The sequence below is a fragment of the Chenopodium quinoa genome, unplaced genomic scaffold, assembly GCF_001683475.1.
Source record: "Chenopodium quinoa cultivar QQ74 unplaced genomic scaffold, ASM168347v1, whole genome shotgun sequence".
NCBI classification, from domain to species: domain Eukaryota; kingdom Viridiplantae; phylum Streptophyta; class Magnoliopsida; order Caryophyllales; family Amaranthaceae; genus Chenopodium; species Chenopodium quinoa.
Window position 1 is genome coordinate 2,957,023 of NW_018742770.1, and position 19,035 is coordinate 2,976,057.

At 33.0% G+C, this 19,035-nt stretch overlaps 1 protein-coding gene and 1 pseudogene across 1 annotated transcript; both read left to right on the plus strand.

Annotated features, from left to right (window-relative positions):
- The first annotated feature begins 170 nt into the window (after positions 1-170).
- LOC110724504 lies at positions 171-7,471 on the plus strand (annotated as a pseudogene).
- Positions 7,472-12,571: 5,100 nt separating this feature from the next.
- LOC110724722 (cyanidin 3-O-glucoside 5-O-glucosyltransferase (acyl-glucose)-like) lies at positions 12,572-19,006 on the plus strand. Its single transcript, XM_021904171.1, has 10 exons — positions 12,572-13,679; positions 14,823-14,878; positions 15,775-15,862; positions 16,144-16,397; positions 16,532-16,647; positions 17,313-17,533; positions 17,725-17,744; positions 17,839-17,908; positions 18,019-18,109; positions 18,559-19,006. The coding sequence occupies exons 4-10, from the start codon at positions 16,248-16,250 to the stop codon at positions 18,806-18,808; spliced, it is 918 nt and encodes a 305-aa protein (XP_021759863.1). The 5' UTR covers positions 12,572-13,679; positions 14,823-14,878; positions 15,775-15,862; positions 16,144-16,247; the 3' UTR covers positions 18,809-19,006.
- Positions 19,007-19,035: the final 29 nt, after the last annotated feature.

A 19,035-nucleotide genomic window follows, 5' to 3' on the forward strand; every position in this document is an offset into this window, starting at 1 on the left:
TACATATACATAAGCTGTTTAATTATTATTTTTATATAAGTAGAATGAAGGACAAAACGCCAATAATAGCCTAATTCACAGCCAACTAATGAGCAGGGACAACCCAGAAACGAGGAACCTTTTAAATATGACATGCAAAAAAGGCAAACTGTTTAGTTATGTTGGATCCAATAACACTGACCAAAATTATATCGCCTTGTTCCAAGACTATTTTTTTACGCATTGCCGATTTCGCCATCAATACCAATATACTATACATTAATACTATACGTACTTACGCAGCATTGTAATGCTTTGTCACAATCTCCCGCGCTTAAACTCAATCCGTGTCAAAAACCAACCCTTTACAACGACAAATGGCGCATTTCCAATTTCCTCAAACCCTCCATAACCGACCTCAACTCGTATCTCAAGCTTCTTCAATGGCGGTTTCATCAACTTCCTTTACTCAGAACCTCGAACTTTGCTTAAATTTCCAACAATGGAGGTCTCAATTCTGGATTCAACTCTAAAATACGCAGCTTCTGCATTGTTCGCACTTGCCCTAAATCAATCTCAGCTTCATCAATGTCGTCTTACCTCTACTCTTCCTTCTCCCGACGACGAGCCTATCGGCGCTGGAATGAGCGCCGCCGCTACTTCCTCCGACTCCGATCGTCCTTATCTTTGGATTCATGAGGATTCCGGCTTGCTTCTCCCTGTTTTCAAGTAATTCTCTCTCCTATAATTTTGATAATTTGATTTATTTTAGGGTTTTGATTGTGTTTTGTGATTGTTGTTGATTTCTTTCTATATTTGGAAGGTTTGTGAAGGTTGATGATAAAGCATGGGATGGTTTGAAGGAGACTGCTGGAACTTCATCACAAATTAGTCATCACGTTGGTTCTGTATGTAGCACTCTTTTTTATTTTTTATTTTTAAAAAAAATAAATGTAATTTCTTTGCTATGATTATGATACGACCTTAAATATGAGCATAGTCTTGGAGAGCACTGTTCCATTGAATTCTGATGAGGAAGCAATGAGAGCTGAGCTGGCAGAGCCAAGGGAGGGAATGACAGCTCAGCAAAGTTTGTTAGGAAGGGAATAATTAATTAAGTTCACTGAATTTGAGAAAAAGAATCTTTCTGTTATTTTTATTCTAATAACTTTTTATGCTGAATGAAAATCTTATTCCCTTCTCTCTCTCTAAACTCTCTCTTACTCCATTGTTAATACTGTTACATTGATTAATTCTCTCGAGATTCCCTTTCATTTCTGGATTATCTCTGAGATTAATTGATCCAGCTCTCATCCATTAATTTGGGTTGAGCTTGGGCTAGTTGAATCTGAGAAATTGCAACAGATTAGTAGATTTTGAGTGGAATATCAGTTGAAATTCGAACTCGAAATTTGATGATGCTTACTATCATGACAATTTTTTGGCTGCTTATTTGCTCTTTTATTGTGAATTTTTCTGCATTTGTGAATTACAATTGTACATTAATAATACTGACATCAAAATGCTAAGCTCGTCTATAATGTTAGGAGAAGTGATGGACAATGATGATGAATTGATGAGTGTAATGTGTTAAATGGTTTGAGAAGTCATGATGGCGTCCATTTTGGGTTTATGCATGAGCCATTTGGTATAAAAGCAATCAAGCGATAAACTTATGGAGTTATAATGTGTAAGGATCAAGAATTTACACTTTGCTATTGAGAATAGTTATGGCAATGTACCCAGGGTGGTACTTTGCTGGGCATTGATAAAGAGAGTTGTATCACTATATATACCGACACCACCAAGGATGAGTGGTGGTGACGAGGACTTATGTTGGGGGTGATGCAGTAGTGTGTTTGAGAATATTTCATTTAAGATTGTATTGTAACAAACAACTGCACTAGTTGCAGATTCACGATTATTTTAGCAAATTTTGTGCAAGATGATTTTCCATGGTATATTTTATTTGCAGGTGATATTGTTTCAGTTGATGAATTTAGAGTAGTAGTTAATGATGAGACAGAATTATGTAGACAAGAGTTACACATTGGAGGTGTAAGGCTGGGTCGAAGTAAATTGAATTATTTGAAGTGTAAATTTGGTGTGAAAAAGGGTTCTGATCAGGATATTGTGAAACTAGATTGAGAGAGAATTTCCAACCATTAAGTCAGTGAATGTTTGAGTGAAGAGATATTGACCAAGTGGTTGCTAATTAACAAGAAAAGTGAAAGAATATTGTTGAAATTTTTAGGAACAGGAAATCAACAATGTCTGTGTAGGACCCTACTTAAAAGAATGCTGACTGGAGTGAGTTTTGTTCTCATTGTTGCCACTACAGAATTCCACATTAATATGGGGGAGGGGGAATGGCATTAAGTACATAGTGATTCTCATCTTTCAGCTCCATCCGTACACCGTCCTTAAGGTAGAAAACGGAGGAAGTAACATTTTATAAATGATAAGTATCTATATAGCTGCTTTGTAAGAACTTCTATCATGACATTTCATCCTCTTTATTCCTCATAAACAGTAGAATGAATCATATACGGACAATGGCAACCACATTAAGTTCTTTTATTTATGTTCATTTTAAATCACTGTTATTCAGATTAAGAATTTAAGATGTTATATGATACGTGGAAAATTATTATCGAAGCTGAAAATACCCCTTTACTTTTGTGAGCTTCTCATTGACCATTTTTTAATTTAAGATAGCATGATATACTATGGTAGTCACTCGGTCTTCATGGTATAAACAGTTTTTAAAGTTACTTTGTGATGGAAGAGCCTTAACTTCAGAGGTTGCTGCTAAAGAACTTGCTCTGTCAAAGCTTGTTGATACCATGGTATCTAGCATGGAGGCACGTGATGCAACTATTGTTAATTATGGTGAAAAGTTGGAAGATGAACTTTTATGCAGTGAAAGGTACTCTAACTCTGCAGAATCTCTGTGTGAAGAAGCCACAGAGAGAGTGAATCTTCACAAATCTGTGAAAGAACAGCCGAAAGATACGTGTAAAAGCCATACTTATGAAAAACATATCGAAAGTGCAGAATCACTTAGTTGCCCTCGCAAAGTGACTGTCTTGTATGAGCTTCTTTCTGCATGCCTACTTGGCACCAACGAAGAAAACAAAAAGGCTTCTCAATCTGTAAAGGGATATGATTCTCGGTATCGTGTTGCTCTAAGACTTTTAGCAACTTGGCTGGATGTCAAATGGATTAAAGTGGTTAGTTTACCTGTTATTGTAATGTATTTAATGCGTCTTTTAAGGAACTCTCATGTGAATCCTTAATATTTAACATATATTGCAATATAGGGGCTATCTATTACTTTTGCTAAATTCATTTTTTTTTTTCTTCTTCTTCTTCTTTTTCATAGGAAGCATTGGAGATAATATTAGCTTGTTCATTGATGGATATAATCAAAGGAGAAGTCGAAAAGAGAGATGATAGTGATCCTTGGGTCAAATGGAAGCAAGGTGGCATGATTGGTGGAGCTGCTTTGGCTGGGGGAGCAGTGTTAGCTGTATCTGGAGGTATATGCCTTGTGTCTGTAGAGTGTAGAGTTGTAGACTATAGTGGTTAAAACTATCATAAATCTCAAATAAGTTGAAAGGACTTGGAAGTTGGTACCAGTTCTCACTACTCAACTTCTCTTCTGATATAGCAGGAGTAGTTGCACCTGCAATCGCTCAGGGGCTCAGCACTGTGGCTCCAACATTGGGAAGCCTTTTGCCTGCCATTGTTGCAAGTGGATTTGCTGCAGCTGCTACAGCTGTTGGATCTGTTGGTGGTTCGATTGCTATAGCTGCATCTTTTGGAGGTAATTATTCGGTTTCTTCTTTCATATCTTCCTTAACATTATTCCTTAGTCTTTTTTTTTTTTTAGAATTCCATAGTCATTGCAGAGTAAATCTCAGTGTGAAAATTTGTTTGGTTGCATTTTTGCTACATTATATTTCAAACTCCAGCGGCGGGAGCTGGACTTTGTGGTAGCAAGATGGCTAATAGAATTGGAAATATTGAAGACTTTGACTTCATAGCAATTGGTGAAAATCACAAGAAGGGGGTAGGTTCCTCTGAATTACTGCTTATGTATCACTCAGAATCTCCCTCTGGCATGTAAAGGATAACTGGTATCACATAGCAACTACTGAGGGAAAATATTAGTATTATCATAAGTTTTGCAATTTTTTCTACTGAATTTAAAGTATTTATATTAGTATTAATCTGCAGCATCTTGCAGTTGGAATAATGGTATCTGGACTTGTTTTTGAAGAAGTAGACTTTGTGAGACCTTGGGAAAGTCAAAACATTAACTTGGAGAGGTAAAAATGTTCTTTAAGTGTTTACTTTGAAAGATTTGAATAGTGTTAAGCTTTATGGCTTGATGCAATTGTAATCCAAGCCATGCAACACAGTATGTACCCTTTTTTGGCATTAGAATCGCCTTAACCTCTGCATTTTGATTGTATACTGCATTCACATCAATAGCTTACCTCATCAGGTTTAAGAAAAAAAAAAAAGTGTATATGATGTATGTAGGCTTTCTAAGTTCTTAACCTTACTTTACTACAAGCAGGATCCAGATTTTTTCAATGTATTGACTATTTATTTCTTTGTAGTTTTATTTATAAAGAGTGTGGCTTTTATGGCTTCTTTGAGTGGTGACTGCATGGCAATTGGCAAGCACTTTTTTGCTGAAGGATCTGACCTAGTGCTAAATTCTCTAAAAGATAATAACTGCACGGCTGACATAATATCCGTACATTGACAAAGCACCATGGATAACAACCTCACTAAGTTAATTCTTTTGGCATAGTTTGGGAGAATTTCACCCCTTTGGATGCCCCCTTTTTTAGGCAGTACTCCTCTTATGTATTGATTGTTAATTAGCAACATGGCTCTCTTTGCTTCTTTTTTTTTTTTTTTTTTGGATGCTTTAAGGGTAGTGTTAATAAGTTGCAGACTGTTTGAGGTATCTTACGAAGTGCTAGGCTGGTGGAGAGATTTGCAGTGCTGCTCTTATCCAGCCAATCCAGGCTGTCAGCACAGCTTATATTCCATGAAAGTCTTCCTTCTGTATTATTAGAGCTTTGTTTATTTCAAATCATTGTCACTGATGTACCTAATCTCAAGGTAGCCAGTCTCAGGAGTTTTCAAGCATATACATATTCACATTAGATGTTTCATTGCTCGTTTGTTTTTTCCCTTAAACTTGCAATCTTATAAGATATTGCTTCTTATTTGTCTTGGTGGTGACTAAACTATGTGTCGCCGCAAAGCTTCTACTTTTTGTATTGGTTATGTTAAATTCCTTGCGTGGCTTTTACAGTTATGCATTACACTGGGAATTCAGCAATTTGGCTGCACTTGCTACTGCGGTGCAGGACTTAATTGCTTCAGGTAAATTTTCTTAGACTTTCTTCCATAAGCAGTGTTTTTAAAACTTCAACCAGTGGCCTGCTTGCTCTGACTGATTTCTTCCATTGCTGTCTCGCAGAACTTACTTCACATTTGATGAGTTTGGGTGCTATGATGACTGTTATAGGCACAGTTATGTCAGCCCTTACTATTCCAGCATCACTTATTGCTGCAAGTAATGTTATTGACAGCAAGTGGGCTGTTGCATTAGACAGGTTGTCTCATCAGCATTATGTTTGGTTGAAGTGTACAGTGTGCTTCTGTTCATTATCATGGTGTTAAAATTTCCACAAGACCTTGATTATTCTTTCTAGCAACCCTTGTAAGCTTCTTTTGTACTGGTATATATCATGGTGTTAAATTTTCCCCAATTATAGATTTTTGGAACTGCCCTTTTGCGATTACTGGTTTATTTCATTGACTTAAACCCTCCTATGTTAGGTAGCAACTTTTTGAGAAGGATTGGGATGATAGTGATAGTAGTTTTTTTAACTTGAAAAAGTAATATCAAAGTGAGCAGAATAGCTAGAAAGTTCTATTGAGATTCATTTTTAAATATTTCCACAGATCAGACAAAGCTGGTAAGCTGCTTGCAGAGGTGCTGCTGGAAGGATACCATGGAAATAGGTAGGACTTATTTCTATCTGTTAAATCAACTTTTGATATCCACTCTTATTTCCCCTTCTTCATCACATTCTTTGACCATTGGGGTTGAACTTCCTTAAACGTTAATTATTTATGTCTGCAGACCAATTACACTAATAGGTTTCTCAGTTGGGGCTCGTGCGGTTTTCAAGTGCCTCCAGTATCTAGGTGAAACAGAAGGAGGTCATGGTAAGTCAGGCGTTAGTTTGATGTTAACTTAGATTCTAGTTCTTGGCATTGTACTGCATGCTTTATTTAGCTTTTCTTTCCATTCCTTTTCCGAGGCAGGACTGTAGGGGGGGTTGGTATAACTCAAGATTTGTTTGAATTTACGATTTAGCAGTAACAATAACATGTTTGATCATGCTAGATGGGCTAGTGGAGAGGATTGTTCTTCTTGGTGCACCAATTTCATTGGATACTTGCAAGAAAGGTACTTTCTGAAACTTCTCTAAGCAATGTTCATTCGTTTGTTCTTAGCTGAAGGGAAATAATAATTGTTCAGTCAAAACATGTCGAGAGAAATGTTAGGATTATCCTTCCATGTTTCTAGTTGCCATTTTGGTCTTCAACTTCGTATAATGTTACCGTGTTATTTACATTAAATATAAAATGGGGGAAAGTTCACGCTTTACATGAAATAATAGGAGTAATAAAAGAGGTAATGTAAGAGGAAGAAATGTCAGATTCTTTGACTACAAAAAAATGTTAGGATTATCCTCCATATTTCTACTTTGTGAGCAAGCTTCAGATTCTTGGCTTTTTGGTTGTATAAACAAGATGTTCAACACCTTATTTATTTTGAGTTATCCCTATATTCCTGGGGAAAGAAGGGGATGGGCGGGCAGTGAGGAATCAGGGTAGTAGTTGTTGCATTCATTTTTTAAGAGAATCTCTCTCTCTCTGGAAATTTTGTGGATATTGTTTTGTGAGGTTTTATAATCTTTTCCTGCTAAATAAGTAATGCTTCTTAATGTGTCGTTTACAATTGAAGTTATGCATGTACTTCACTTTCAACTTGCAGATGGTATTTGGGAGATTTATTAATGTGTATTCGACAAACGATTGGACTCTTGGAGTAGCTTTCCGTTCCAAGTATGTACACACATGAAGTCTTATTTACTGTCATGATTGCTTCATTATTTTAATTTCTGAAATTAACAGTAATGAGCTCAACAAACATATTTGCTGATTTTATGTGGTTTGAATTGTTCAAATTCCCTGGTCATGGTAACTTGTTTGGACATGGCAAAATTCTCATCTGATCTCAACATGAGAGCAGCTAAAACCTGAAAGTGTGGACTGAAATTTTTTAGATATCATGAAATATAGATCAAATATAGGTTCAGCATAAGCTCTTTTAAATCTGAAAGTCCACAAATGCAACATTGATTCTTTACAATTTAATAATTACCCAACTTGGACTTCCTTATCAGTTCAGTAAGTAAGCTTTGCAGTTCAGGTTTCCACTAGGATATTTCTTTGTTTTGCTATTGACCTATTGTTAATTGTTATGATTGATTTTTCATTTGATATTGCTACTTTGCTAGAATTGATTGCCATGTTTTAGTAAAAAAAAGTTTCCGTATGACATGATCCCTTTTTTTGGCTATCACCAAAAGGCGGGATGGCTATTTGACAACTGGCTACTATAAGTTGAGGGATTCTACTAATTTTTTCTATTTTTATTTTAGTCATCCAATATTCATGATTTCTTTGAGTAGCACTTCTTTCAGTCATTTTACTCCATTACTGTAGAGTTTTGGTTTCTCTAGGCTTCCCAAGTCATGAATGCAGGTGCGAGCAACAAGTTGTTGTGAAGCTCAAGTCTTTCATAATATCTCATAAATACAAGTGGCTTTTTGTTGGAAGATCATAGAGAAATATGTAATTTTCTTAAAAACTGAAAAGAAATAAGGGTCAGACTAAGCAACAGCTTTGTTTTATGCTCTATATTACTGTATAGTATCATGCAAGGTTTATAAGGTGTTTGATTCTCTATGTTGGAGTATCTGGTGCATGCAATCTATATATGCTGACGTGCTGACTGCTGACTGCATATGGTAGTGTAAATTCTTGTGTTTCTCACAATCGAAAATGTTTGTGCTTGGTATTCATTTCTCTTTTTTTCAGCTGCTAGTTTCCACTAACTAATTGACATATTCTACACCTCACATCTTCCAGATCGACGTGACAAATATCATTGAAGGCCATGCATCATATGTAAACATGACTGAGCATATTTTGAAACAGCTTGAGCTAGACACTTACTATCCTGTTTGGAAAGATGGAAAAGTAGAACCATCATCCCCTAAGGAGTGCACCCACTAAACCTTAGTTCTTGCTTGTCTAACCTCTTGGTGTCCTGCTAGGAAATCGGTTCTTGATTGTTGGATTGTGGTCGCCTTTCATCTCACTCACAAGTACTAGCTCGTAATTATGTTTTGGATATCCGTTGCTTTGCTCAGTTATTTAACCATTTGCAGTACTAAATCCTGAAGAGTTCATACTTGCATGTCCATTAGACCATTACACCTTGACTGATCTTTGATACGAGTACGGCTTTTGTATAGCAGTGTTAGTAGTCATGTGTTCGGCGCAATGAACATGTCTTGTTTAGTGTTGAACCCATCCTGTTAATGACTTAAATCTTCGGAAGGCCCTATATAAATCCCTCGTTTTGGTGCACGTCCCACAATACAGACGTGCTGTGTTGCTGGACAAACGTGGGATGTGCACCAGACGTGCTGTGATCTCTATTCCAATACATACATTACTGAATTGCACGTGTCCTTGTGTCCAAAATCAAATCCCCAATTAAATTTATCGGTATTTGCTCTAGTAGAGTTTCCAAATGCTATTGTCAATATTTGCAAATGCTTGGGAGTTGGGGGAATTCTCTTACCTAAGCGTTAACCTACCGGGCTGGACTGATTAAATTCGTGAGAGGTGTTGGTTCAGTAGGGTCTTTATCTTACCTTTAAAAAAAAAAAAATATTTGCAATGCACTGCTTTTACTTTGCATGCTTTACGTACAGTTCTTTGACTGTTGTTGGTGTTTTAAATGAGAACTTCACATATTCTCTTTTAGTTGCAACGTTTTGCCTTTTACGTGTGTCAATGCTTAATTTCAATGCTTTATACGCTATATATGATAAGTAAAAATGATACTCCGTATATAAAAATTTGATATTGTGAAAATATAAATCGAGACGAACTTAATAAATTTTCACACGACTACATTTTGTTCACTAATTAATCAATAAAGGTGACCAATTGGGCCAACATAAATAGTGTCATTTTCTAAATGTTATAACTAAAATAAATGGAGGAATAACAAGGGATTAATATAGTAACTAGTGTGCGGCCTGGGTGTTGCTAATTTTTTTTTTTTTTTATGAAATATATTATCGTCTTTTTTGACAAGATGAAATATTTTATCATCGATTATGTATGTTATGCATAAATGTTAAAAATAATGTTACTGGCTAAGATGACATCAATTGTTATTGGCTAAGATGGTAAGGAAGTAGATCTTGAAATATATTATCGTCGGTTATGTATATTATATATTAACGCTTTTTAATATATAAGTATAGATATAGATGTATGAAGTACGTGCTTAATAAAATTGTCTCAACGTGTATGGTGTATCTTTTGAATATTAACTTCTATGTGATGTGTATCATTGGTTAAATACATAAAGGTGTCGTTATTTTAGGGTTTATAGATGAATATAAATAATGAATATAAATGCTCATTATTTTCGAACGATTTCCATAAAAATTGTTGAATTGTAAATTAATTCCCTATTTGCGTTGGTTTAAAAACTTATTCCCACAATATTGTCCATGTAGGATTGGAAGAAGGGTTTTTATTTTTTTTTAAATAAAAAACCGTTAGATAGCGGTTCTATACTTGTTATAAAACCGCTAACGTCGTTAGCGGTTCTTATATTAAGTTTTAACTTGTGAAGTTTTCTTATACAAGAACCGCTAACGACATTAGCGGTTTTATAAGTATAGAGCCGCTATCACCGTTAGCGGTTCTTTGAAAAAAAATCTACCAAACCTACGTGGACAATATTATGGGAATAAGTTTTAAAACCAACGCAAATAGAGAATTAATTTATGATTCAACAATTTTTAGGGAAACCTTCCCATTATTTTCTTCTCACGACTTCCATTAATAAATATATTCACGATCAATTGTTCGGCTCATTTTGATTAATTTTAAGTAAATATTTCTCTTTTTTTTTTCAGTTGCTATTATTGAATATTAAAACTTCTATGAGATACTCCCTTTGTTTCAATGAATGCGTTAAAAATTTAACATTTGTAATGTATAGTTGTAGACAACTCTAATTAGTATTTAGCCGTTCCATAACTATATAATTTGTCTAAACTATTAATGAAGGTTCAAGTAATACAACAGAAAATCTTGAATGAACCTGGTATTTAATATGCGAATATTTAAATAAGACTTTTAGTTTGAAACGAAAATGACATCATAGAGATGTAATATTAATGGACCCATTAACACAAATACACACAGCACTACAAAATCATAAATTGATACGTAATATCTGGACAAAAATCAAAATGAATACAAGTATTTTTTTTTTAAGGAAATATCAAAATGAATATAAACAGTTAAACACAATCAAGTTATTTGAAAAGTCTATATTATTTTATTTTATTTTATTTTTTATAAAATATAGGTTATATTGTCAACGTCTTATCGGATTAAGACATCAGAAATTATTTCTCCAGACTTCCAGAGTCTCGTGAATATTGTGATTGTCTCAACTCTAACCAAATAATGAGCTTGCCACTTCTCCACATTCTCCACTTATATAAGTAACACATTGTCACATTACACAATGTACTCCATAGTTAATAATATAGTGATTAGCCATTAATCAAAAAATAATGATGAGGTTATTTAAAACCTCACTGTTTAATTCAACTATATTAGTAATATTTACCCTTTTGATCTTTCAAGAATTACCATGTTCTACCGTATGTGGTTACACTATTCATGATTTCCCTCCTTATTTCGTTTTTGGGGCCGGATCTTCTGCACATCAGGTAATTTCGTTTAATTTTTACTTATTAATTGTGTGATGTTACTCTGTCCATCTCATTTTACTTGTCCTACTTAATTAAAGGCCGAATGAAGGTATCGTCACTTACTCTATCGTGTTGCATATTGGTAGTGTATAGGGTTTTTTTATAGATCTTGAGTGTAGTATCATGCCATCTCCATAATTAATTTATTCAATTTTTAATTTTTTTAATATTTTTTTGAAAATCCATAATACGTAGTATTAGTAATTGATACAGTACTATGGTTCGATTAATTAAAAGTTGAAATGAAAAAGAAGAATATTGGGAAATCAACTTTAGGATTCGGACGGGATTTCATATTGAAAGTGTGTCGAATTTTGGCGGTCTTATTTTAGGACAATACATGCATTACTGAATTGCACGTGTCCAAATAATATTCGATTTAGTTTCTTTTAATGCTTCATTTTGGCCTTGCATAGTGGATTTTGACCAATATTGAATTTTTACACGAGTTGGTATGAAGTTTACAGTCATGTAGACAATTGTTGAAGTTGTCTTGATGTACTAGTGTCTTCCTCCCATAATATAGGGCTACCTCCGTTACATATTATTTGCAACGATTTAACATAAAGTAAGAAGGGAAAATGTAATGTCTAATCGTTGTAAATAATATGTAACGGATGTAGTATTTAAGAAATGAAACGACAAGTGAAAAAAAGTACATTAGAAGCAGAAAAAAGCTGGTTAAAAATACAAGGCAAATGGATAATTTAAGCAAGAATAAGTGAAAAGTAGAATTCTATTCAAAAAAAAAAAGTGAAAAGTAGAATTATAGATAAAAGTTAAATAGAGAAAGTGGAAAAAAAAATACAATGTAAGTAAATAATTTAAAAGTAAATTAAAAATTTTAATCAGTAAAGTTAATAAAAATAAGGGTATAATGATTTTTATATACTACTCAAAAAATAGAAATACAAACAATATTTTAAGTCTCTAAAAATAGTCCCATAAAAAAAAAAAGTCTCTAAAAATAGAAACATAGAAACTATATTATAGGACAGAATTATTGGTCAAACTAGGAACTACGAAGTACAAAAGAAACAACAAACAAACTAAAAGCAAAGAAAGCAAAACAAAATTAGATGAAGTAACAAACTACATTAGGAAGTAATATTGACAAAGGTGTTGATCAAAGTTGAACATAAAAAAATATATACATAATGTTTTTTTTTTTGTTTTTTGTTTTTTAATATTACACTTTAATCAGTACATTTCTTGGATGTAAGCATCTTCATTTGAATAAAAAAAAAACACTTTAATCAGTACATAATTTATGGCATTTTAATTAGTTTTAACATGATAAAATATATGCTCTATTTTAATTAGCATATTTGTTAATACGAAAATTTTGATCAATAATGTCTTTGATTATCAAAAAGTATAAATTATACGAGTAATAATTTGATATTTAACCATTATATTCCAACAAGAACCTACCTGATAAATTATATTATTATAAATTTATGTCTAAATTATTAATAGCGGTCAAAGTAGTTTATGGAAATAATTAAAATGAGAAACGTATATTAATTTTGGAATAGAAGAAGCACGTATTATGTTCACAATAAATAAATAAAATAAAATTAGGAGTATTATGAATATATGATTTGATTGACATGGACCCAATAACTATCAATACAAAACTAAAAAATACAAAGTATTTTTTTTTAAAAAAAAAATACCAAGGGTCCGTTCAAATACGATTATTTTCAATTCAGTTCAGCTCTAATAAATTCAGTTTTGTTCAGCTCAGCTCTAATAAGTTCAGTTTAGTTCACTTCAATTCAGCTAAATTGAGTTAATGAGAACAGACCCCAAGTACAAAATTACAAATCAATATTTATTTCGTCCTTATATTCAAGCCTATTCGGAGTTTCTTTATTAACAGGTTTTAAAGAAATTAATTAGGTGTACAAGTTTTTCGGGCCAATTTTAAATCAGGTAAAAAAAACAATTAAAATTGCGTAAAATTAATTTCCCAAACCCATCCGATTTTTTAAAAAATCTAGCCGGGCCCAACATGAATTCAGGCCAAAAAAAAATGCCAAAGCCCGCCCGCATGCCAAATTTGGGCCGCCCATTGGGCCGGTCCCAACTTCATCGGGTCTAGTAATTTTGCTTTAAGACAGGGAAAGTACATTAGATGGACAATAGTCAAAGTGAATAAAAAAATAAATACTTGGTACTCCATAAAGTTAAGTAGAATTTAAAAAATAAATAATTGGTCCATCTCCGCGTGAATCTCGAGATTATCTGAACTCTGTTGCTAATTGCTATCGGTTGGGTTGATGAACTCTGTTACTAAAGTGATTAGCCATTAATCAAAATATAATGGTGAGGTTTTTGAAAATCTCACCTTTCAATCCAACTATATTACTTCTAGTAGTATTTACCCTTGTCATCATTCAAGAATTACCATGTTCTACTGTGTACTGCTTTACCATTCATGATTTCCCTCCTAATTTCATTTTCGGGCCCGGCTCTTCTGCCTTTCAGGTAATTTCGTTTAGTTTAGTTTTTATTTGCGAATTGTATGATGTTATTTTCGCGGTCTCATTTTACTTGTCCCATCTAATCGTGATTTCTAGACTTTTATACTTCATTGTTTGATTGATATGAGGCTGATCAAAACAGTGTGGTTTGATTGATTAAAAGGTGAGATGAAAAAGAAGAAAATTAGGAAATCAACTTTCAAATTTGGACAATATTTCATAGTAAAGTGAGAATTATGGATTTCATTTAGGAAGAAATGGTGTAATTAAAAATTTTGTTGTTAAAAGGTGGATATTGTAGCATGTGAAATTAATTTTGGGTTTTGTGGAAATTTTAAGTTTAGAAATTAAGATGAATTTGAATTTTTATCTAAAATTGTACTTGTAATTGTGTGCTGTAGTCCTAAGTCCTCTGCTCGGATATATCGAATTTCGAATTTAGGCAGTCTTAGCTTTTGGGATTAAGTTTAGGCCTTATGTTGCCGTGGCCGGATTATGTTTTTATCAAATATTCTAAGCTACAATGGAGGAAACTAATTATATACAAAGTCAAAGATATATTATTAACTAATATATCTTAACAGACACCTATAACAATCCTGGTTTGAATTCTCATAAACTCATGTAGGGTCTGTTTTCTTCGGCTTATTTTCAGTTCAGTTCAGTTTCTAATTTCCTTCTTTTATATAATATTCAATTTAGTTCAATTCAGCTCAGCTCTGTTCAGCTGTAAATCAGAACAGACCCGTAATCCAACTATAGAATGCAATGTTGTTATTTGGTCATATATGTTGTCCGATGTTGAATTTAATATCAAGTCTGAAATAATTGTTAGGAATAAACTTTGCAATCAAATCTGTATGACTGACAGGTAAGTGTAGTTGTAAGAAGAGTTTATCATGCTAAAATTGGAATAATTTAAAAGTAACAAGGAACAAAATTAAATGGAAAATGAAGCAGATTTTAACACATCATGAAGCAGATTTTACCAAAATACCCCTTCGTAAACGAAAAAAGACACCATTAAATTCCAGATTTGTTTGTTCCGTTGATCTACTTATATTTCCTTGTGTGTGTATGTTAAGTTTTCATGGTTTACTGTATGTTTTAATTCTTGTAATGAACTTAGAGAACTAAATAATTTCAGGGGAAGAGAATGTTTATTTTATGGAGAGAGCTTGTGATCAGTATCATAAATACAAGGTAAGCAACACTTTTTACAACTTTTGGTTTTGTTGATTCCATTTTAAGTGTGCATTGTGCAAAAGGTGTACTATACACATCAAATTTACTCATCCTGAATTAAATGACGATGATGTTTGTAATTTTTTTTTTTTAAATGACGATGATGTTTGTAATTTTATTTTTTTTTAATGAAGATGATGTTTGTGATTTTTGTAACGACGATGATGTTTGTTTTTATTTTTTTAATGACTATGATGTTTGTGTTTTTTTTTTTATGACTGTGATGTTTGTGATTTTTTTTTTAATGACCATGATGTTTGTGATTTTGTTGTTTTTTTTAATGAGGATGATGTTTGTGATTTTGTTTTTTATTTTTTTAATGACTATGATGGTTTTTGGTTTTTTTTTAAATGATGATGATGTTTGTGATTTTTTTTAATGACGATGATGTTTGTGATTTTATAACGGTTGAGTGAATTTTCATGGGAATTTTGTAAGTGTTGATCTAGTGTGGGATAGGATAACTTGTTTAGCCTCTTTCTTACACCCACTGACTTTTTTCAAACTTATCTAAAAATAGAAGTCTACACCAAGCGAATCGATCTTTTTGAAATGGAGGGAAGTTTATAATTTATGCAATTTTATGACAAATCCATCAATATATATAATACTCTGTATTACAGTACAAATTATTAATACAGAGGAATTTCACCAATAAAATCTAAGTTTTTTTTAGCAAATTAATGAAATTTATGGATCTATTTTGTTCAAGTCAAAGTCAAAGCTAAGATGAAAATATTTTATGAGGTAGGGAATAGAGTTGACTACATATGAGTGATATAGAGCACAACAACGTAATGATTCCCATTATATTTGTTGCCCATATAATGAATTTGTGTAACTTGAATTTGTAGGAATTCAGCCGCATGTGGTGTTATTGCATATGGACACGCCACAAGCACTAGAAGATGACTATGGATCATGGATTAATCAGCAAATTGTGTAATTTTTCTGCAGCTAGTCTGATCAATTTCTTTCCATACTATGTTTTGATGTACGGAGGAAATATTTACTACTCCGTATTTAGTTGGGTTAAACTACCATTTATGGAGTAAGAAGTATTAGTCATGTATTCTACTGTGAATTTTTTCTTAACAACCATTGGACTTGTATAACCAAATTTTTTTTTTTTGTTTTTTTTTAAAAAAAAAAAAAAAAAAAAAAAAAAAAAAAAAAAAAAAAAAACCATTGGCTTGAATGACTGTGTGATCTCCTGGGTGCAGGAAAGACTTCACAGCTTATGCAGATGTGTGTTTTAGAGAATTCGGGGATCGTGTTTTACATTGGACTACATTCAATGAGCCCAATATTGCATTATTAACAGGCTATGATCAAGGGATTATTCCTCCTAAAAGATGTTCTCCTCCATTTGGCTCTTGTACCAGAGGCAACTCCACAATCGAGCCATATATTGCAGTTCACAACACATTGCTGGCACATGCAACTGTGGTTGATTTGTATAGGAAAAAAATATCAGGTACATATTTCTCAAGTTAATGCAAGTTTGAAGCTGTTGGTAGTAAAAGAATCCGAACTTGTAATCTTGAGGTCACAAGCTTAACTGCTACATGATACATCTAAGTTAGCACAAGTGTTATGGTTTGAATGCAGGGAAAACAACATGGATACATAGGTATAAATGTCTTCGCCAATTGGCTTGTTCCTGAAACAGACACAAAAGAAGATATACTTGCAACTCATATAAGCAGCAAGTTCCTTGTTGGTTGGTGAGTTACAATCACGAGCATTCTATTCTTCTAATTTCCCCTGCTAATCTGTTTTTTTTTTTTTTCTTGATCTTATTTGAACCTAGTTTACCTCTTGAATTGAGCTATTCTGAACTTACTATAGCTATAAATTGAACTTGGATAGTCATTACTTACACTTGCTTGATTGAACAATCTAGTATTTGTTCTTCTGAACTGAACTGATTTTTGCGTAAACTTTACTGATCTGAACAGATTTTCCCTGAAACAAGCAAAGCCTTAACACAATTAAAGCCCTAAATGCATACTATTGTCTTTTGCAACAATTGTTAGTTGTCAAGGGTTGTTTGAGGTTAGCTGCTAATATAGCTAATTAAAGAGCCACTGAACAAGTAATCAACAAAACGTTACATAGTTAAAAAGACGAACAAATTATTTACTTCTTGCCTTTGCTACCTCTAGAAGCTAGCATAATCTCTAAAAACTATGTATATTTGGTTTTTAAGAACACTAAAACTATCTTAAATTCTATTTATTCAGAAAGAGGTACAGAGTATGCAATTATTATTAAAATTACTATAATTGTTATGTTTCCTTGATAATTTAGCTAGTAGTTTACATAACTTAAATTTAATTTGTTGATTGCCTTAGATTCTTATCTACTTAATCTCTAAATGTCCTGCCAGGATTTTAGATCCCTTGGTGTTTGGGGACTATCCAGATATAATGAAGGAACATGCTGGCAGCCGACTTCCCTCCTTCACAAAATATCAATCAAAACTCGTAAAGCAATCATTTGACTTCATTGCATTGAATTCTTATGGTTCATTAGTTGTCAAAGACAATCCTAGTATCCTCTTGATTCAGCCAAGAGATGTTGCAGCAGATAGTGGAGTTGGATCTCACTGTAAGTACAACCTTTCTTGAGAACATATCATATGACAATTCATGTTATGAGATATAAAATCCTAGCATATATATTATTCCAAAAAAAAAAAAATAGCATACAATATAATGCATAGTGTTTTAGTTTATGTATAGCTTGCTAAAATATAAGTAAATAATTACTGAATTAAAATACTGTATACTATCTTGCAGATGGGGATCATAATGAAGAGGTGAGATGGAGGTGATGATATCGAATTATTGATTATGATGACTATTGACTCATTTAAAATTTTTATGATCTAACACAATTTGATCAAATATTAGGCACTTGAACATGTACTCGAATTTGTCAAACAGGAGTATGGAAATCCTCCTATATATATACATGAAAGTGGTGAGTTCATCCTTTTTCGTTTGGTTGTGTTTCCAATTAATACCCTCTGGCTGTGTTTCCAATTAATACCCTCTGGCTGTGTATTGCTAATGAGATGCTGTATTTGATAGGATATCGGATGTATCATAATTCATCATTGTTCGACAAACCAAGAGTTGAATTCTTAAATGCCTCAATCGGAAGCATGCTGAATGCTGCAAGGTACGACCAACAATCATAAATTGAAATTCTACTGCCTATTCATATATTTCTCCTCTGTATTGGTTGTCACATTACTTGTTCAATTTACATTGTCAACGTGACTATACAACAGTCGTTAAAATATATGTATATAAAGGAGTTACGGCCAAAATTGTTTTGTGTACTTAGTAGTACGTACTATTTGGTGTAGAGAAGATGAGAGAAATGATTTTATTGGTCATATTGGTGTTCAAGTGTTAATAGGATATTATTATGTTCAACATTAATGTTAGTTATAACTAAGAGTCTGAGCTGAATATTTTATGAGATAAAGAAATTAGGAGCTGAACTGAGCTAAACTGAATATAATCTGATGAGAACAGGGCCTAATGCACTTAGCTCGTGATTGAATTATTGAACTGAAGAATTATTTTACTAAAACAAGTTTAATGTTTCTTGAATTGTTGAAGGAATGGATCAAACGTAAGAGGATACTTCGTATGGTCATTCATTGACACACTAGATATGGCGGGATTGGAAGACTGGGTCTACGGATTGTACTACATGGATTATAGAGATCCTGATCTAAGAAGATACCCCAAATTCTCCTCGTATTGGTATACTGCATTTTTGAAAGGAAAAAGCTTCCCTTATGATGGTGATTTTATAGAAAAATTTCGGAACTCAACCAATGTCTTGGAACCCCTTGATTACAGTTAGAAATGGCGCTCATTCGTGTATTAGTATACTTCTGTGGTTCTGTATATCAGTATATGGAGTGATAGCTGTTTGAAATTGCTATTACAATAAATAATTATACTTAAATCTGGATCGGACTTTGTAACTTAACGTAGTTCGATCAATATATACTACGTATAAAAGCTTTACATAACTTTGGCTGATTAAATGTACTTTATATTTGTATGTCACATAATAATACAAGTATA